Source organism: Taurulus bubalis (genome assembly GCF_910589615.1).
Source record: "Taurulus bubalis genome assembly, chromosome: 1".
Lineage (NCBI taxonomy): Eukaryota > Metazoa > Chordata > Actinopteri > Perciformes > Cottidae > Taurulus > Taurulus bubalis.
The window spans coordinates 20,953,322-20,975,237 of record NC_136589.1 but is presented as its reverse complement, the minus strand read 5'-3'; the positions used below and the strand labels follow the sequence as shown (position 1 = coordinate 20,975,237).

Here is a 21,916-nt window from a genome sequence, read left to right as displayed (position 1 = left end):
CTCAATAGCATGCATGACTTTAGTTCTACACCCGTGGGACAGTTTTTGCTTCCCTGAGCTCTGTCACTATTCATGATTCAAAAAAAAAATCACTACATTTTTATGCCAAAGTTATTGTCACAGCATATCCAAGCAGTTAGGCGTCACATTTAGGACGTCTCAAACGGCCCTCAAATATGACAGCTAATCGGAGATTGTCTCTTCTATCCTGTGTTTGGGTAACTATTTTAAATAATAAATTAGAAAAATGTTTCAAATGATGTATATCTCCTACTGAGCTGACTGATATTCATGCTCATTAAACATCATTTCAATGTAGCTGCCAGAAAAACAAATATGACAGAAAGAAACCCTTGATTTGTTGCCCATTGATATTAATATTTACCTGGTAATTGTGTGTAATGTTTTTCAAAGTATAAACAACTCTCATCTTCAAGAGGTCCAGAGCATAAAGTGAGATTACCAAAATTGGATTTGTGGAGGCCTTACAACATCTCCTCTTGAAGGACCATGGAACAAAATTTGTGCTAATATTATTTACATGTGTTGTGTACATTTTTTTCCCCATACTTAAGAAAACCTTTGAAAATCTAATACAAAAAAAATGAATATATACATATTTGTATATATTTATTCTGCATAAAGGTCCCTTTTACAAATAGCCCACTTAGTTGCAGTGTGCCTATTTCAGCCCCACTCGAGGAGGAGGAGTGATAGGAGGGCTGGAGACGGAGACAGAAAACGACAAAAACTAAACTTTGTCTCAATTTTTAATCCATTCTACAATTTGGTTCCCTTGACAGTGAATGTTGGCGCCTCATAATCACGACTGTAGGCGATTGGTGTCCTATTTAGTCTGCAGAGCCCTTTTCTTACAGTTCAAGGCATCCATGCCATTGGTTAAAGTGATTTAATATTACTGCAACTTAAAGACACTGACATTGACCGTGACACTCTCCAGCGAGATCTGGACCTGGTTTGATCCTGTTCCAGGGGTGGCAGTAATGTGCTCTTTGCGAGGCCACCGCAATCTAAACACGAAGGGACCAACAAGACCTCTCTGATCAAGCTTTAGAATGATCCATCATAGGCACACGTATCAAACATAAAATACTGAAACAAACGTTGTTCACGATTCCTTAAATAAAGATCAGCTTTTATTTTGTTTGGTTGTTTTTTTTTGTTTTTTTTTAATGGAGTTATCCGACTTTCCATCTTCCAACCCAGAGAGAAAGAGGAAAAAATAAAACAGAAAATTAAAATTACAAGTTATTAAAAAAAACAAAAAAACATTGAGGAACACACTCCAAGCTACAAAACACAAACTTTTTGAACGCATAAAGACAGAAAATAAAAACACAGGATCCAAATTGTAGACAGTTTTTTTTAGTTACAAATTAAAACACGAAAAAGCATAGTTTTCACATAAACATCTTTTTAAACTTTTGATTCTGGTGGTTGTGAGGTTTTTCCTCTGAGGGTGAATGTGTCTGAGAAGAACACTGAGCTCAGTCTGTTGCAGGAAATAGACCAAGCCGCCCACGGTGTCTTCCTTTGACCCCTAGAGAATAAAAACTTTATAGACTATATGCGAGAGCTGCATCTTTTTTGTCCATGAAGTCTCTTTGTGACGAGCTCAAGAATGTGTGCTGCGTGTTTGTACATATCTGTGTGTGTGTGTGTGTGTGTGTGTGTGTGTGTGTGTGTGTGTGTGTGTGTGTGTGTGCGCGCGCACGCACGTGTGGTCCGGCAGTCTCATTGCTTCCCATCTTTTTTGTTGTCCTCTCTTCTGTATCTCCTCAGAAGTACACTCTCTCCAGTCAATAAGGAAGAAATAAACAAAAAAACAAAAAATAGAGAACTAGCCCGTATGCCCGAAAACCAGCTGAATCCAGTCTGTCAGCCAATCATCTGCCCTTTACAGTCTCAACTGTTTGTGTGGTCTCTTGTTTCCCCCCAGCAGTTCGGGTTGATCCAGTTTCACTTCAGTTCTGACCATAAATACAAGAAGACCCCACCGCTGGTGCGGCTAGTCCACGGTTAAAGCTCCCAGGTGGAACCGCAAACACTTTGCCAGTCCGGTCATGGTAGTCCGGTAGAAACCAGTAGATCAGCTTAGCAAACATATCCTGCTGCCCGGTGGCCCAGCCAGTCCAGCCGACTTAAGGTAAACTACAGGACCTCCAACAGCAGGCAAGGAGGGTCAGAGGGGGACTGAGGGAGGGGGGAGGGGGAGAGGGTGAAGAGAGGGTTACATGAAGAGGGCTCGAGGAAGAGACTGAGAGAACCCACAAAGGGACCAGGGCTTCTCTCTCCCCTCTCGCTTTCATTTGTGTCTCTGGAGAGCTTTCCTCTTCCTCCTCTTGAAGAAACAGCAGCACCTGCAACACACCACCAGTCATTAACACACTTCTCTTCTCCAAATACTCTTTTCTTTTTCTATCATGTATTTGAAGTAACAAGTTTTGTGAAATAAACGTGTACATTCTGGTAGGACCTCTCATGCAGCGAACCAATAACAATAAGGATGATGATTATAATATGAATAATTAAACTGTGTTTGTGTAGTACCTCTCATACAAGAAATAAAAGGAAGATAGAGAATAGGGCTAGAACTAACGATTATTTTAATAATCGATTAATCGGTTGATAATTTTTTCGATTAATCGATGAATCGGATAAAAAAACTAAAAAGCATTAATTTCCAACCCTTTATTCAAAAACAGAACTGACGGTGCAAAACATCTTCAGAAAGTAAAAACAGGTTGCTCTTTAAACATCCCTGAGCTGTTAATTAAAAAATTAAAATGGACTAACACAAAAAACCTACACATGTATGCTTTACATCTGCCAAATGTGAGCCCTTTTTACTGTAATTGATCTCCTTGGAGCAGAGGCTGCATTTAGCATACCCTGCTTTATCAATATGTATGAAACACTGGGACAGTGGGAAGCTTTACTGCTCCTCTCACGTCTGTTTTGACCTCCATCTTCAGGCCCAGCTCCACTTCATCTCAGCCCTGCATCAAGCTGCGCTGCATATAGAGCGTCCTCTTCCTTAAACTATTTAATTCTGGGTCTCTTATGACCACGACATCACATTGTTGGCTAAGCCCAACTATGTGATTTGATTCATTCTACTTTGAGAAAAAATAAAACCTGCAGCCAGATCCGCCGGTGTGCCGGTTTAACGTTAACGAGTGACAGCGTGAACTGAACCAGACCGGGGGGTTACGGCATGTTTCATCACGTTACGTTTTTTTACAAGCAAGACTGAACTGTAACGGAACATAACGTAACTTTAACGACAATACACAACCCAAACACGTTAGCTAACGCGATAGCAAGCTGACTAGCTTCCATTAAAAACAAGTTTGAGGAACATGAAGACGCTGTTGACATCTCATCTGATCACAACCTCAGCTTTTCTCCGTGTCTCACTCCAATCTCAGAAACGCTGGCAGGCCAGTTACTCTGCTCTTTTTTTTCTTTCTCCGCGACTTATTGACTGCCGTAATAATCACGCGACACAACGAATCGATAATGAAATTTGTTGCCAACTCTTTTGATAATGGATTTTTATCGATTCGTTGTTGCAGCCCGAATAGAAATAGAATGAAGACTAAAAAAACACTTGTCTAGTGCTTCATTAATGACGGGTTCCTGAGGCTAGAAGCAAACACAGAAGCTGCCTGCGTCTTGGTGAGGGTGTAACCTCCACCCCTCTGCTCTTATCTGAGGCAGCTGCAGCCAGGACACTGCCCCTGTGGCATTGTGGGGGTTCTGAGGACACACACTTCGTGTCCAAGTCTACCAACCATTAGCAGCAACAATAATGCTTTTTTAAATATTCAAATCAGTACCCATGTTTGCTGCATGCACCTATGCACCAGCACTTAGTAACATACATTTCAAAAGAAGACACACTTAATAAAATAAGATAAAAATTTAAATATTGACAACTAGATTAGAGTTACTAGATGTTGTATACTATGGTTGATGGGGTCCCACATGAACACAAACCTTTCAGCCTAAGTTAGAACACTTTTGGTTACTTCTAGAGATGCACTGATCCACTGTTTTCCTGTTCCGACCCGATACTGGATACCTGCCCATACAGATGCAACTCCGATATCAGAGCACAACAACTAAATAAATAAGTAAATAATACATTGAAATGTATTCCAAAGCTATTCATCTGAACTCCCAAGGTCGGATTCACAGACAAACATGTGTAGCAGTGCAAATTGTCATGGCAACTCCTGAAATGTGTGGAGAAATGAATATCTACAATGTACGTGGCAGCTTCTTAAAATCGGTAACAGAATAGTGAGTAATGATACTAAAAGGTGAGGCCAGAGGTCTGTTTGTGTTGGATGTTGACTCAAGGAAGTGGTGATGAGAGTAGGAAATCAGCTGGAAATGCGGTACATCTACGACAAGCTAGATTATTAATACCCTCTAGCAGTAGCCTGAATGCTGAAGGGCTTATTGAGATCACCGGGCGTTACTTTCACCTTCCGTTTGAAATGCCGAGTTACCAACTGCCCCGGGGCAAACGGACGGCTGTGTCAGTACACACACACACAATCGTAGCGATGTGTTGTTCGTCTCCTGTCGTGGGCTCGGAGCAGCCTCCGTGCTAAGGCCTCCAGTGTAGCTAATAGGCTCCTTTGCAGTCGTATGTATGTATGTATGCCACACACACACACACACACACACACACACACACACACACACACACACACACACACACACACACACACAGTATATATATATATATTTATATGGATCGGTAACCTAAGTTCGCTATCCGATTATCTCAGTATCTGAGGGCAATACCGATGTTGGATCGGATCAGTCCCATGTCTAGTTATTTCACAGAACAGATCTGTATTTAAGTGGTTTTCTTCTGGGCTCAGAAAAGTACTTTGAAGTGGCTTAGTTGGAAAAATATGATCTAATAATAAATGTTCCAAAAAAACAAAACAGAAAGCTCTTCTGTGGAATGAGACTGGCACTGTCAGCATCCTGTTAATGCAAAGTCAACACTTTCTAAAGCACTGCTTTTGAGAGGAGAAGTAGTTAGAGCCTCAGGAAGTCAAGCTAACAGTCACATGACCAACTTACCTGGTTTTTGTTTAATCAAAATTATATTTTACCTGGAATTGCAAATGGTTCAAAGAAGAGTTGCAGGTGTTGCCATTCTCTATACATATTCTAGTATATATTGTGTGTGACACTTCATGTCATCATTTATCCGTTCACAGCCATTCATAGACTGATAGCAGGAGCTACCATGCAAGGGGCCTCCTGCCCATCAAGACTATCTAACATTCATACACCATAGGAACATCTACGGGAGCAACTAGGGTGTGTCTTGCCCAAGGACTCATTGATATGGACTAGCGGAGCCAGGGATCGACCCGCTCTTCTATTGAGCCACAGTCGGCCCGCCTCGTGTGTGTGTCCTTACTTGGTATCATCAGCCACCTCCACCTCTGCATTGGCTGTGATTGGTGCATTGGAGTGTCCTGCAGTGGGGTCGTCTGTATTCAGCTCCCCATTGGTGGAACTCATCACCTGCAGGTGACAAATGGAGGAGAGATGGATGAGTGCAGTGCACCAACACATAGATTCCTATGTGCTTTGAAAATGTTGTTTGTGAGTAAAAACAACATGCTTCCATGTGCTTTTCGGGTCAGTTTTCCGGACGTTTTTTTCCGACACTGTAGCACCAAAACAATAGAAAAGCAGCTTAAAGTCATGTTTTTCTTCACTTTAGTCTCAGCTGGTCAGACGTCCATCTGCATCCTGCTCTCCCCTTCACAGAAGGAAAAGATTGTTTTAAAATGTAGCCGGCTTAACGTGGTCTGAACAGTCCATACGGATTGTAAAGCCCTCTGAAGCTAATTTGTAATTTTAGATTTTGGACTATACAAAATAAATTGAAATAAATTGAATAAGAGTTGTGGCCTCCAGGGAAGCATCACAACTCCAGACACAGGCAATGTCAACATTAATTTTGCTGCCATGCAAAAAAGAAAAGCGACACCTCTGCTTTATGTCTTATAACAACAAGCAATGACGACTGTGTGGCCTTGACATGTTTTCACTCTAAAAGCATGCTTGTGATGTCAGAACGGCTGCTGTTCAAAGTAGTCTTCCATTCAGTGCGGCTGATATTCACGAAATGTGAAATCGACTTGCCAATACTGCAGAGGCTTAAAGGGGGCAGTGTGTAAGATTTATTGGCAGAAATTGAATATTCATAACTATTAATGTATGATATCACCTGAAACTAAGGCTCGTTGAGTTTTCGTTGGAATGAGCCCTTCATGTCTACATTGTTGTACAACCCTGCATGCCCGACAGAAAAGGCCCACCTCTCTAGTCGGAGGTAGACACACCGCTACTTCTTTACTTCATGAAAGACTTGGAGATCAGTCGAACCGTTCACCACCGGTGAAAACTTCAGATTTTAAAGCAAAGAAGCAAACGGGCACAGTCGTTCCTTTTTTTTTTCCATATTTAGATTGTTAATCAGAGTAGGTTATGCATGGCTGCATGTAAAAAAGGAAAATTTTTGGATAATTCATTTCCATTTGCCATGTTAACAACTGATATAGCAATATTGTCTTTTTCTGAATGAGGGTAAAACATGTAATGTTTTGTGCATGTTAACAGTCAGTGACCTTACATGAGGCATGAACACTACTTCTGGAGAAGAAATCCTGTGTGCCTTCATCTAGTGCATCCAACGTCAGCTGACAGGGAAACTACTAGTGCATCAGAATGCACTAAATCCCAATATGTTTAGTCGTTGTGGAACGGAGCCCTTTGGATCCCTGATCCATACTGATCCCCCCCCCCCCCCTTACAGTTTGGCACGCATGTGAACCGCGGATTAATTACACAGTATAACGTTAACCACAGTGTGAAATATAGTTTTACTGACGTTCTTTATCCATCCAATATTTAATAAAATATGTGATCAGGACATCATTCATGCTATATTGTTACTATGTAAATCCACAGGAGGAGTGCTAGTAACATCAGCATTAGCAGGAGATGTTTTCAACAACAACATAAATAGATAGAGATGAATTGTGAGCTGTTTACACTAGCTCTAAGAAGATTATTTATACTACAACGAGATTTGTTTTAATCCATAAAAATACAATTGTATATTTCCTTATTTGAATTGTGTGTTTTTATGAAGAAAAAAAACAAAGTAAAAGATAGCATTTAGAATTGTTGATGGACTTCAGTGTTGAAATCATTTTTTGGACGGTTGAGAAAATAAATAGTCTAGTCCTTGAAGAGCAGCTTTACAACAAAAGGGATCTGTAGCTGTTATTATGGATCATCATTGATCAGCAATTAGTATCATATTATAGCAAATGTGAACAGAACATCTAAAAGTTATATTTGTTCCCTTTATTTTTTTGTGCTGATCCGATCTGTGAATCTGATCCGAACTGTGAGTTTTAGGACCCGTTGCACCACTAGTGTTTAGACATGGATGATGTCATGTGAAAATTCTCAATAAACACCAACTCTGTAACACCACATTTCCCTTTGAACTGTGGTTTGATAATATACCCGGTCACAGCTCGTTGAGCAACGGCATGTGTTGAGCTACATTTGGAGACCTGGATATAACAGAACAAAAGGCCAAATGCAAGCTGAACTTTTCGTCACCAAACTCCTACGTCACACACAGAGTATACACCAACTCACATGATCTCAGCAATAACTATCAACTTAACTTCTGCTAATTTTCCAGTTTATTCCAGTTGTTGATACCAACACAGTGTGAAAGCCAGCCTCTTCTACCTCGTCACTAGTCAGTCTACATCATATGGTCTCTACACTTTCTGTTCTGTCCATAGAGAAGCCGGGACACAACCTTCGGTCTCTGGCAGAGTCTCCATTATTTTAATGTGACAATGGGGGTGCTAGTTTGAAAAGAAGTGCCCAAACTATTGAGAGGGGTGATGCATTCATTTAGAATCTCAATTTACAATAGTCCCCTGGGAGGGGCTTATTGAGGTTGTGAGGAAACAGACTAGAGGTTGGCCGTGCTCCGTCTCGGAGAAGGTCATGCAGGCAGACAGATAGACAGGTAGGCAGACAGACAAGAAGCCAGCAGAGCTAACCCTTCCTCTCAGTACCTGGACGGACCCGCCCAGCCTATCAGCAGTGAGATGGGAGCCCAGCAGCTCTCGATTGGTCACTGGAGTGGGTTGCGACTCACTGCCTTTCCCCTCTGGAGACTAGAGGAGACAGGAAGCCGATCGCAGGAGGAACGAGAAGGGAGGGAGGAGGAGGAAGTGGTGGTGGAAGGGAAAAGGTGAAAAGGACATAAGATGGAAGAGGAGGCACGCCATGGAAAGTGGTGGAGACAGGGTGTAAAAGAGAAAACAGAAGAAGCAGTAAGGTGAGGGTGAAGTGAGAAGACAGGGCCGATGGAAAAGAGGAGTGGTGGGGTGAGGAGCAGAGAAAAGAATGAGGAAAGAGAGAAGAAATAGTGAGTTCAGAGTCAGTATTTGGTGGAGGAGTAACAGGCGGGTGAAGCCCCATGCAAAAGGGGAAGGAGGTGGTCTACTTTCTGTGTTTCCTCAACCTCACCTGCCTCAAACCAGATTTTTTTGGGGGGTGTTAAGACCCACATAGAAACTTTTGTAAGACTGATGTGCATTTGTGTTTGTGAATGTAGAAGATGGGGGTATCACCAGAACACCTCACTGTAAAATATGCAATTATATTGATTGGGAATGTTAATATTGGTTTGAGTGCGTGTACCTGGTTTTTGGTCTGCGGCGCTTTCTCTCGGTTGCTCGTCTGAAGTGGAGTCTCACTGGCCACCGGACCTATTGGAGTGGGCTAAACACACAGGAAGTTGGGTCAAACATGGTGTCAGAGTAAGGAAATGCACATTTGAATGCAAGACGTTTCTTCATGTGGACTCACTATTATTAATGTTATGGATAATGTTGCTGTACAAAAGGAACCCTGTACATTTAGCCATTAAAAATGAGCCTCGAGGCATGAGCGTGAGGATGCTGAATGTACCACTCAAAGTTCAAACCTTACCGCTGAACTCGGCTCACTTTATTTATCACTTAAAGTGAGTCTATTCAGATTACAGTTTTTAAAGAAGCTTAAAGGAGGAGGAGGAAGTGTCTTTCTGGAGATAAGAGACAACAATAATTTGGCTGCATCTCAAGTCTCCTAAAGTTTTGTCTTAGTCTCTCCCACCTGCGGTGTAGAGAGACGCAAGGCAACCACGCGAGGAGGGAGGAAACGAAGAAATGTGTTTTTAGAAAAATGTATCACTGTATTAACACTAATAAAGACAGTTATCATCAGTGTACTAATAAAGACAGTTATCGTCACTGTACTAATAAAGACACAGGTATCATCAGTGTACTAATACTAATAAAGACACAGTTATCACTAGTATCACTTGTCATTTTGTCAAAAGCCGATCTTTATGAGATCTCCCTCCGTGAGGTCATTTCTGTTGTAGCGTTTCTCAACATTGAGCATTAATTGAGAGCCGTATCAAATCTACAACCCTGTTTTAAAAGATGTGTAGAGGAAAGAAGCTCACTGCAGCCACTAATACTGATGCTCACATATCTGCACTCATTCTGTTTTGCAAAAAAATAGCTTATTGTTTTCCACAATAAGCCATTTAGTAGTAACTAAATATTAGTTGTTTTTTGTACGGATATAACACTTTTTTTTGTCTGATGGAGCAATCTGGTTTACTTGAAAGTGATTGCAATGTTCTTTATTCTATTATTTATAAAAGCACAGATGGAGTGCCTAGAAGTACTGTGAGGTATTACTTTGCACTAATTACCTACCACACATGCTTTATTATGCTACAATTTGACATTTTGTAAGGTTTTGGGTTGTTGGTGTGCCGTGGGATATTTTTATTGTAGAAAATGTGCCGCGGCTCAAAAAAGGTTGAAAAACACTGCTCTGGTGGAACAACCTCCGGTTGCACCCTATGACTACGACACAGTAGATCATCCAAATGATTATGCTTCATTGAACTGCCCTCTGAACCCTGACCTTGCCCTAAACCCAGCTGTAAGTTCAGCTCAGACCACACACTCACCAGTGGCTTCCCAGTCCAGTCGTACTGGTAGTCGAAGATGTATCCGTTTCTGTCAAAGAGGTCCGTGAAGAGTTTCCTCAGATAGTCGTAATCTGGCTTCTCGAAGAAGTCCAGCCGACGCACGTACCGCAGGTAGGTGGCCATCTCTTCTGTTGCAGACGCACAGGCACCAAAGCCACACACACATTCACACACAGACACACAAGATCAACATCTGCTAACCTGATCATAAATGCAACCGCTGCACAGGAACGCTGACTTTGTTTGTAGGTGTGTGTGTGTGTGTGTGTGTGTGTGTGTGTGTGTGTGTGTGTGTGTGTGTGTGTGTGTGTGTGTGTGTGTGTGTGTGTGTGTGTCTGTGTGTTCGCGAACCTGGGAAGCTTTCACAGAGGACCTCTATGGGCGTGTCTCTCTTTGTGTCTCCTATCTTCTGATAACGCTCTTTCAGAGTGTCAGCCTGGTGAAGAAAGGGACATTTAAACATATTAGCAATGAAAGACCAATCAAACAAAGATGACTGGATTGACATCACACTGTAGGTCAACTGCCTCCTAACCTTGAGTCCCTGCCAGGGTAGGCTGCCTCGCAGGAAGTACATGAACATGTGGCCCAAAGCTTCCAGGTCATCCCGCCTGCTTTGCTCTGAAACACAGAAGCACATGAATGAATGACTGACAAAACAAATTATTTGAAGATGTCACGTTGGGGTCAGGACAAAATGTTTTTGGGCAAAATGTCGTTCTTAAGCATGTATGAATCCACATCCATAAAACAAGATTAAAAAGTCAAATTGGAGTGCCCTTCTCATCTTTCCTTTTAATATTATCCAGCACCCAGTCATCAAGGTCTTATCGTCACCCATTGGACTGCAATCCTTTACTAAATGAGCATTATGCTGTATTGAAGAAGACTTGAAACAACAAACTCATATTGACAATGTTTACTGAGGTAATACACTTTCTGCTTCCAGAGGAGTCGCCCACTGAAGTGTTCGACACTTCTGCATTGGCTTCACTTTTCAGACCTGGAGGTTGCCGCCTGGTTGTGTCTTTTTACCTTCCATTGACCCTTTGTTAAGCCCCTCCCTCAACTGCCACACAGTCTAGCTGTCCGAGCTACTATGGAATCCACACTGTCACTAACTGCTCTACCTGAATAATTATCATCCAAACAATTTCAGAGAGAAGCAGACAGAAGGGTCTACTATATGTGTTGAATGATGTATCCAGGATGACAAACTGATTCAGCAGTGAAAACAGGTTAAAAAGATAAAGATAGAAGCTGAAGCTAAAGATCAGTGTGAACCACCTCATCACCTGGAGAATGATGCGCTCACATACTCACCTAATATTAGCTATATAGCTATATATATATATATATATAGCTATATATATATATATATATATATATAGCTATATATATATATATATATATATATATATATATATATATATATATAGCTATATATATATATATAGCTATATATATATATAGCTATATATATATATATACATACATACACACACACACATATATACACACCCACACAGTATCAGTATATATGTGCACATGTAGCATGACGGAGCAGCTCACCTTTCCCCAGATGTGTATTGATGCTCATATATCTCGCAGTTCCAGTCAGACTCTTGTGTTCTCGGTATGGGATGTGTTTCTTGGTCTCTGGGTCTATGTATTCTTTCGCCAGGCCAAAGTCTATGATGTGGATGGTGTGTTGCCGTTTGGAACCAGGTCGGCCCACCAGGAAGTTTTCAGGCTTCACGTCTCGATAGATCAGGCTTCTGGTGTGGACAAACTCCATACGGGTTATCTAAGGGAAAGGACAGAACAAAGATGCAGAGCTAAGTAATCCAACACTAAACTAAAGTGTTTAAAATATATATATATTATTGTTTGTATGTGTTTACCAGTTGTATGGCTATCATAAGTACAGTTTTTAGAGAGAAGGTCCGGTCACAGAGGTCGAACAGATCTTCTAAGCTTGGTCCCAGTAGCTCCAGAACCATAGCATTGTATTTACCACATGGTCCAAAGTAAAACACCTGCGGTACGCTCTCTGGATGAACAGATAAAGGACAGTCAGAATACATTTAAGTATAAACGTTAACATTGATCTGTGATATCGGTGAGGTGCCTGCGCAATGTCCCAAAAAATTCAAAGTTAATATCCACCCCAGCAACCGCCTGTTCCACTCCTAAATTCATTCTCCACCATAAAACTAGGATTACTGCCTCTAGGGTATATGCCTCGGCCAACCAGTCAAGTTGCAGTATACGTCCATGTATGTCCAAAATATCATAACTTAAATCATGTTATCCTCGTAGATGAAGTGTTCTGTGAGGTAAACGTTATTATCACCTAAATCTACTCAGTTAATTTGTGTCCAGGTGGATGTTTCGGCCCTCAAGATCCTACAAGAATGGTACAGATGAGGTCAAAGTAACCTTGACCTTCAAAGTCCAGGTGGAAACACACTTTACGTGGCTGAGTAAAGACGGGTTTTCTAACCACGGCCAGAAGCCAATTCATGGGCTTCAAGTATATTTTCTTCCATTGTACTGGTTGTTGACAGGCTGGTTGAGGCCAGTGCAGTGCTTACTCCACATAACTGGCACCGGGGCTACATTACATACTTACAGCAATCTTCACGAAGACAAATGAGGGCAAAACAGCATCACCAATCAGTTTTAAACTAATATTCTTCTGTCTGTCTGTCTGTCTGTCTGTCTGTGTCTGTGTGTGTGTGTGTGTGTGTGTGGTGAGGCTTCCCCGATACCCAGCCCTTACTCAATACTGTGCCTGATTGCCCCCTGTGTAGACACAGACAGAGGACTGCAGCTGCGACTATGCATGGTGTTGTATTCTACTTTATGTGGTGCACAAGAGACCCAGGGTTCAATATCCAGCAGGTGGTCTTGAGTTTGTTGCGGCACAAACAACACATACTGGTTGGTCGACACAATGGGGGGATAGCATGAACCTCCCACTTTAAAAACTTTAAAAATACTTATTTGCTAGCTGGCATTAGTGTTGATGCTGCCAACTTCAATATATTATTTCATCACATACAAATCAAAATGCTGATTCTCACAGTAGAAAACCTGACAAAAGAAACAGTGCTCCTCACCTGAACTTCCCAGCTGTTTGTAGAAGCGATATTCTAGGTGGAGCTGTGGAGCACGTGACTTGATAGGCTCCTACAAAGGAGGATTATGTTTGAATTAGAATAATTATTTTGTCACACAATAGATGAAATTAAATTAAATTCATAATATACAATTCATAATACACATCTTTTCAGGGCAATCAAACCCGAATGTTGTGAATATAATGGTTTAAGTACAATGTGAAACAGCTTTCTGTCCCTTCCAAGTGCTAATTATTATATTCTGAAATATTGATTATTAATTGTTCTTATCACTATCACGCACTACAATACTATAAACTAGAGACACGTTTTTTTTACCAGTTTGATAGCCACGTATTCATTAGTATACAGGTTCTTTCCAAGTCGCAGCTCTCCAAAGTTCCCACAGCCGATCTTCTTTCCGACGCGGAAGTTTGGGCCGACCATCAGAACCCCGGAGTTGGAGCTGGCACTCCGGCCGCCATGCCCCGATCGACTCCCCGTCTTCCCAGGCATCCTTTTCCCCTCCTCTGTATCCGCCTTCCCTCCACCTCCTCCTCCACCACCTCCTCCACCACCTCCTCCTCCTCCTCCACCACCTCCTCCCCCTACTCCTCGCTTGTCAAAGTCCATCAGTTTGTGGTAGCCTGGTCTCTCCACGGTTAAGCCGATTCCATGCAACCAAAAACAACTACCAAAAGAACTGCCAAGCAGCTACGCTGTCAAGACGTCAGGGTGGGCTAGGTTTGGCCAAAATGAGACTTAAACAGGGCGGGGATTGAGCTGGGGTAACAGAAGCTGAAGTGGGATAGATGTGAGATGAGAAAAAGTGAAAGAGTGCTTAGTACCAAGAAAAAGTGATGAGTGCAGACGTGAATGAAAGAAAGCAAAAGCTGATGAGTTGGGGGTGGGGTGGATAGATGACTAAATGAAAGAGAAATGAAAAGAGGACAGGGTAAGGGGGCACCACTACCAACTAGTTTATACCCCCTTGAAGGGGGCCAGAGATGGTGATGGAGGGGAAGAGTATAATGGCCTGATCAGTCACCATACGTGGCTAGCCATAAGCTAACATGCTATATGAAACTGGGAAGCTACGCTAGCTTCAGGCTCAGACAAACCAGTCCACCATGACAACAGCCTGCTGTCAGCACAACACCCATGCACCCAACCTCAGAACTGCAGAAACTGTTTAGAGGTAAAAAAGTATTTCACAGGATCCCCTTTTTTGCATCTGATATTCAGGAATGACTAAAAACTTTAGGCGTGTGATTTATTGCCATAGGTTAGTTGGTTTTAGAGCATTTGATCCTATAAAGGCTGGATTTCTGTACTTGTCCACTGTCAGAACATCAGGTGTTTGGAATGCTGTGGGCCAAAGTTCCAACGTACCACCTGATAGAAACAGAAAAAACATGAAATTATTTCATAAAAGTTGAACCATATTTTAATACATAATGTGTAGCAAAAAAAAACATACAATATTTTGTTACATTTGAACACATCATAACGTTGTAATTGACCTTCACCCAATACATGAAAAGAACTTCAACTCATCATAATGTAACTCAATGCAACGTCCGTATGTTAGCTCCCTGATTTATGGTAAATGGACTGTACTTGTATAGCTCTTTTCTCGTCTTCCGACCACTCAAAGCACTTTAACACTGCTTGTCATCACACATTTATACACTGATGGGAGGGACTAACATGTAAGGTGCCACCTGCCCATCCAGAATAACTAATATGCATACAAGTGGGGCGGCTGTAGCTCAGGGGGATGAGTGGTCGCCCATTTAGCCAAGCAAAACCATGATGCTCATTGGCTGCCAATAGCGAACAGCAAACGCTACCTAGCTCTCCTCCTGCTGATTACCACACAGATTTGTTATTCACAGTGTTGACTTATCAGGGAAATGTTATATTGTCCCTTAGACGACAGAGCCATGACTCAAACCCTGACGTCGGTACCTGCCGCACTAGATAACCAGTACTAGTCTCAGGTTTTCAGAATTTTTACTTGGATCCGAAGTATCGGTTTTCATGAGACCCGTACTTTGAGATAACACAGAGTTATGTGTTAGCTATCAAAAGGTTCTCTTTGATAGCGCTTATAGTTAGGGCTGGCTCCGTCAGGAGAGGGAGAGTCAGACAACTCCCCTCGCAATTCACGAGGGCATCTCAGCCCGTGATTCTGTCAGAGAGATTGCTCCTCCTCTTCAAATTTCAGAATTTTCAGAAATGCAGAAGTTTCAGTTCTGCTATAGGCTTAGGCTGCTGGGGAACATCTTAGGATACACTGAGCTCCTCTCACCTCTAAAATCTAAAGAAATATATTTATTGCATTCAATAAACATTTTGCATTTTAGTATTTAGGTATTTAGATTTAAAAATCTAAAAGAGAAACCAAGTGACAACATTTGGCCTTCCTAAAACCAGACCAGGACAGGAAATGTTCTCTCGTGTTGCTGATTTCCTCTTCGAACAATATCACTCATCCTGGCTTCTCTCATTCCTTCCTTCTCTGCACATCCAAGTCAAACACAACTTCCCCTTCATTTAAAAAAAAAATACAAATCTGACTTTGCAGTTGGCCTTCAGGTAATCTCCCATTGAGTGATCATTTGTGTTTTTTAAAAACAACAAGTCCGATATATTACGTCAGTCATCTATTCTTATCTTCAACTTTTTGTGGTGAATATATATTATATATACTGTATATAACTGCAGAGCAATTGTTGACTATATAATTGCTGCAAATAAAGTAAAATCCTTAACTGCCACTCAAAGCAAAAGTAAATGTCCATCGAGAATTTGAGCTACAGTTGGTTGGGTCCTGTTTTCTGCCTTGTAAATTAACTTTAGGGGAGATTAAGGGTCAATAGTTAATGGACTTGCATTTATGTCTTCATTCACCCAGTCACACACTGATGGCAGAGGCTCCCATGCAAAGTGCCACCTGCCCACCAGGACGCTAAACTAATTCACATTCAGATGACCCGCTCCCTCCCTGAGCCACAGCTGCCCCACAGCCAGTGAAGTTTTACTCCAACACAGCACAGCTTATCACATCCATCTCATTTAACTTTACATCGTGGCTTTGCTGTTGTTTTGGTTCAGCCTCAGAATACTTTGTTGCAAGACAATTTGTACAGAATAAAATAAAATCACTGAAAAATGTTATTCATGTTATGAGTATTAAGATACTATGCCAGCTCAATCAAGAAAAAGCATTAAAGAAGAACAGCTCTATTACAGTAATCAAACAAAATGTTGTAGTTTGCGTATTATCTGATACTATCAGGTAACGTGTCCACCCTCAGTTTCTTCTCTCCCTTTACAATTTTGGTCTTTGTGCTGATTGTCAACACAGATCCATTGGCCCTTTAGCACTGAAGTCTTAGATTGTGGTGATCTCAATTGACCAAAAATTACAAAAATGCAAATATTCATTCTTAAAAGAAAACAAATAAGTTTGAACTATTAGAATATCTATATTTGTGCATTATGTCCATAGCATCGTGTGGTAAATATATTTGTCGGCTGAATATCAAAAGATTCAGGTTGTTCAACTTCAGAACAATAGTTCAGTGCCCATGGGTTTCTTGACCACTTCTTTACTGGTGATAATAACATGGAGGACACAAAGAGGAGGATAACAGTGAAGAGGAGGAGGAGGAGGAAATGTCTGAGATAGCGGACAATGTGCAGTTTGTCAAAGCATCTCCTCTGATGTCATTAACAGGAATAACATTACCTCCGAGCCCCTGTGAGTACGTGCAACACGCATGTGAATCCAATGCTTTTATTGTGTGGGTTTTTATTGTGTTTGCTGAATGTCTGCAGGCTGCCCAAATACATCTCTACTTTAGTCAATACAGCTTCTTAACTGCGATAGAAGAAAAATCACAGCATACGTCATGTGACAAACCACTGTGGTCTTACAAACTACTATTACAGTCTATTCAGATATTGATGATCTGAATTCATCAAACTGATTTTACTAGCGGAGACACAGGATATTTGCAGCCAATAAGAGTTACTAAAAAATGCATGTTAAAATAAAGATTGATGGCGATTCCATTCTATGAAGACATTGATTAAAAAAGACATGAGCTGAGTGCAACCAAAACTTCACTTCCAGTGCAGCTGCGTAAACGGACAACTTGAATTTGTTGATTATGTGGGAACGCTGCTCAGCTGAGTTTGACAAATAAGACAATTTGGTTGCTCAAAAATGAGCAAACCGGTTTGTAGGTCTTGCTAAAATCAGATTCCATAAAAACATTGAACAGCCTTCTGCCCTGACTGAAGTCAGTCCTATGTCTGTAATTACATCCGCTGCAGCAGGTCAAACAGTTTTTTCCCCTCCCACAGAGGCCTCTGTCAGATTGAGCAACTCCCACAAAAAAAAAAATCAATGCTACTGTATAGGCCATGCATGAGAATGGGTTAGGCCTGCTCAAAGCAAGAGGCAACATCACTCCCACACACTGTCTTTGGCCTCAGCTAAAGGAAGAGTATGCAGCTCTTGCATGAATATAATCTAAAAGGCCGGGGCATTTGCTGAAATATTGTTTTGAGCTAGTTGTCTAGCTAGTAAGAGTGTACTTATTGTACCAAAGCTGGTTGTTTTTTATGCTTTGGCCTGTGCCTGATATTTATATTTTTCTCTCTTGACAAATTATTGACCATTACTATAACCTCCTTTAAAATCAAATCATGCATTTAATTTGGAAATATGTTCTGAAATAGTTTGGTATAAAAAACTATGTATTTTTAAGGTTCACATAAAATACCATCAGGAAGGCTTTTAAGCTTGTCTTTGACCACAGTATTGTATCCCTGCATCCCTTTTCTCAAAACAATTGATGATGTCTTAACATATACTTTCAGGGTTTTTTAAGAGTTTAAAGACTTTTTAGGAATCCTCGGATGCCCCAACTTTACTGAAAATGACTGTATAATTCACTGGTAACTAAATAACATTTCTAAAATATTAAAGCTATGTAGGTAATGACAATAGTATTTGTGAGGCACTGATATCAAGACACCAATTTTGGTATCCCACACAGAGTCATTGTCAGCAATGTTTTGGTTCCCCTCCTATCTGACAATGTCAAGCTGAACAGTGAAAGCAAAGTATTTTACTCCACCCACTAACCTGCATACAGCCTCACACCCAATAGTATCCACTACACGCATGTCCACAGGCTACAGACCTGACCCCAATTACCAAGCAACTGGGACAACCGATTCAACAGTTTCTCCACAAGACAAACCTGACACGCAGGAACTGTTTCTTAAATATGACAATTTAGAGACTTGAAAACATCTGTGCAAAGCCTCGATACACAATTTGTCTGCTGTATAAATTGTGTTCATATGGAACAAAAAGTGAGTTCCATTCAATTCAATGTAATTTGTATAGCCCAGAATCACAAATTTGTCTCAGTGGGCTTTACAATCTGTACACATACCTGTCCCGGGACCTCACATCAGATCGGTAACGGCAAACTGCAATACATTCTAACAATGGGGAAATTAATTTACAAGGGGTGATGTAGATTCTCTGAGGTTTCTATGGTTACTGTATTTACAATTAGCCTAAATTTTACTTTACTCTCTATGGTTTTGATTGATGAATAATTAATTTAATCCATGGAATTAAATCATAATTTACTGATTAAAAAAAACTATCCAGAGATTAACAATAAAAGAATAGCCCTTGGCTATAATGTCCTTAACATTGCTGGCCCAAATCAAACAAAGGTATGCTGTTCCTTTCTGTAAAGATACATTTATGACCATTCACAATTTCCTCTATATCCTTTACTCTATGCGATGGTGACTACAATTCTACTTTTACTGCTGTCTCTACATTTCCAGTCCACCTTATTACTATTTCATAAATGTATATTCTTGTTGAGGTTTGTCATTTTATGCAGCAATGGCCCCTTACAGTGGAACTAGCTAATAAGTGCATGTTAGTGCGTATGGCCCCTGTGGGTTCAAACGCTATTATCTTAATATTCAATCTGATCATTTCACACTGTTCTCGGCAGACAGGACAGAGTTCTCGATGGAATTTTTAAGGGAAATACAATCTAGCTGTACCAACATGGCCTGGCCTCACCACCCACACTGCAACGAGCAACTCAGCTGCCCCACCTCGTCCTCATTTCTCCAGTAAACACCTGAGAACGACAAGTCAACCCGAGAGACTGGACAACACGGTTTTGTTGAAGATCGTCGCGAGCCGTCACAATTTCAACATTTGGACAAGAGCACTGTTCAGGGGACGAACTCTTTGAGTTTGCTAGTGGAGCTAACGTTAGCTGATACGACTGCAGCAGATTCCAGCATCAGTGGAGCAGAGCCTGTTCAATCTGCGAACTATGCGTCTGCGATCGCTACCCGACGTTGGTAAGGAGCCCATTGTGGAAAATATAATAGCATGGAGTTATTGCACGACAAATGAGCAACCAAGCTAGGTAACGCAGGAAGTTAGGATGAGGCCACAGTAGTTAGTGTGAGTGTTTGGCCTCGGTGTAGCCTGACAACCTGAGCTTCATTGAAACTCGTTTGAAATAGCTCGCTGATTGGAGAGAATGCAATAGCGACAGAAGCGAAGTCGTGTCAGAGAACACAACCAGGGCAACAGCGACGAGCAGCAGTGTATGCGGGGCATGTGAGCCACATCAACAACTCGCTACCCGGCTAGCGTCCACTAGCTTCTGTGGTCGGAACGAGACGTAGTCCGATAATAGACTCAAGCGTTAGCTAACATGTTAGCCAACCAGCTAACTAGCCAATGTTGGCTAACGCAGAATTTCTGCCCATACATATATTCATTCGTACACGTAGCAAACGGAAGATAATTTAACAAACACATTTGTACAAAGTTGAAAAGGGACATTACGTACCTAAACAGAGTATATTTATGTCGCTATTTGTCTAGCTTGGAATAAACTGTTCTTATTTTCTTCCGTCTCGTTTTCCTGCTCATCTCTTTTTCTCTGGATGTTTGGCTAACCAGCTGAAAAGCCTCGCCAGTGACTATAGCGCAATTTGCGTAGTGGAAGATAAGTAGGCGCAGCGAACGGAAGGGGCGACCGTAAACTGCTTTGAAGAATATCGACAGAAAATCTGTGTGCGCGGATGTGGGTCTGTGTGAGTACGTGAGAGGGGGTCACGCACACTTTGATTTGTGGAGAAGAGTTGTTTTTACGTTGACCAGCTCTGGCTTTTTCATACTTTGTGTGTAAATACTTGTATCCAATATGGACAGCAGTACATTGTTGCATTTTTAAATATAATTTTGAATATAATAATAATATTTGGTTCCTAATCTTTTAGAGAAGTTGAAGTCTATTAGCCACAAACGTCAAGCAGATTGATGTGCCGGTTTAGGACTACTGGTGGGATTGGCATGATTAGACTAATGATAAATACTAAGGGTTAGTATGGACTATAGAGGTCCAGCACAACAAAGTATGGCCTGATGCCCCTTAATAATAATAATAATAATAATAATAATAATAATAATAATAATAATAATAATAATACTTTAATTTTATAAAGCGCTTTACTGAATACTCAAAGACGCTTTACATAGGACAGAGACAAACAGAACAAAACAAAAAATAGAAAGACAAAGGAGCAAACAAAACAAATGAACAGAACATTGTTGGTACTGCAACAGAATGAGTCGTGTAGTAGTAGAGGGTAGGGAGCAGGGGTTAGCAGGTGAAGGGTAGGGTGGAGGGGTCATTGTGCGAGGGAAAACACAACGGGGTAACGGGAGCAGGTTACAGTTATATTTAAAATTGTATTTCCAAATGACCCGTTTCAAGTTATTTTCCCCATGACACTTTTACATCATGTCAAGGTTTGTCACATTTGATATATATATATATATATATATATATATATATATATATATATATATATATATATATATATATATATATATATATATATATATATATATATACGTACAGGTATCCCACCTGTAGATGGACTCATCCCCTCCAGAGAGGAGTCAAATGAAGGACTGGTGACTGGAGACGCAGCTGTTGGAGTACAGGGAGAAGAGCAGAGGGGAAAGGACTCAGTCTTGAAAGAAACCAGTGCTGATGGGGAGAGTCAAAGGCGTGCTTCCCCAGATTCAGCTGCTGCTTCCTGTCGGACAGGAAGTCTCTGAGACATGTGCAGCTTGAGAGCTAGTAATGCATCTGAGCCGAGATGATGGTGTTAAAGGCAGAGCTGAAGTCCACAAACAGGATCCTGCATAGTCCAGCTGCACCAATCAGCACAGCAGGTAAGAGCTCACAGCCATGTCGTGCAACATCTCAAAAGGGATATGGATTCTTTGAACTGTGAACTATGGCAGAATATTATATCTTATTTCATATTATATACCTCAAGTACAGACTAATATTGATGCATTCATTTAACAATTTTAGACGAGGCTTCCTGTTCAGGGTCTGGAGCATTTCCCATGCTTGGAGCAAGAAACATTTAACTTCAAAATCATTTTTGTAAAATACGTTTCCTTTTAAACGTAATCCACAAAACAGTTTTGCTGCAGGGGAACATAACTTTTAGGAGACGGGGGTGTTTTTATGGT

General features: G+C 41.1%; 1 protein-coding gene across 2 annotated transcripts; it reads right to left on the bottom strand.

The window, feature by feature from the left end:
• Positions 1 to 1,134: 1,134 nt before the first annotated feature.
• Positions 1,135 to 13,917, bottom strand: LOC306742992 (casein kinase I-like; the record flags this gene model as incomplete). 2 transcript variants are annotated; one of them, XM_079225457.1, is made up of 11 exons in its annotated part: positions 1,135 to 2,381; positions 5,477 to 5,583; positions 8,178 to 8,279; positions 8,809 to 8,889; positions 10,139 to 10,287; positions 10,511 to 10,595; positions 10,695 to 10,780; positions 11,732 to 11,966; positions 12,064 to 12,212; positions 13,285 to 13,354; positions 13,624 to 13,917. In XM_079225457.1, 11 exons carry the CDS (start codon positions 13,915 to 13,917, stop codon positions 2,327 to 2,329), a joined length of 1,413 nt encoding a protein of 470 aa, XP_079081583.1. In that variant the 3' UTR covers positions 1,135 to 2,326. The 2 variants fall into 2 exon arrangements, with proteins under 2 accessions (XP_079081583.1, XP_079081584.1); XM_079225458.1 differs by lacking the exon at positions 8,178 to 8,279.
• Positions 13,918 to 21,916: the final 7,999 nt, after the last annotated feature.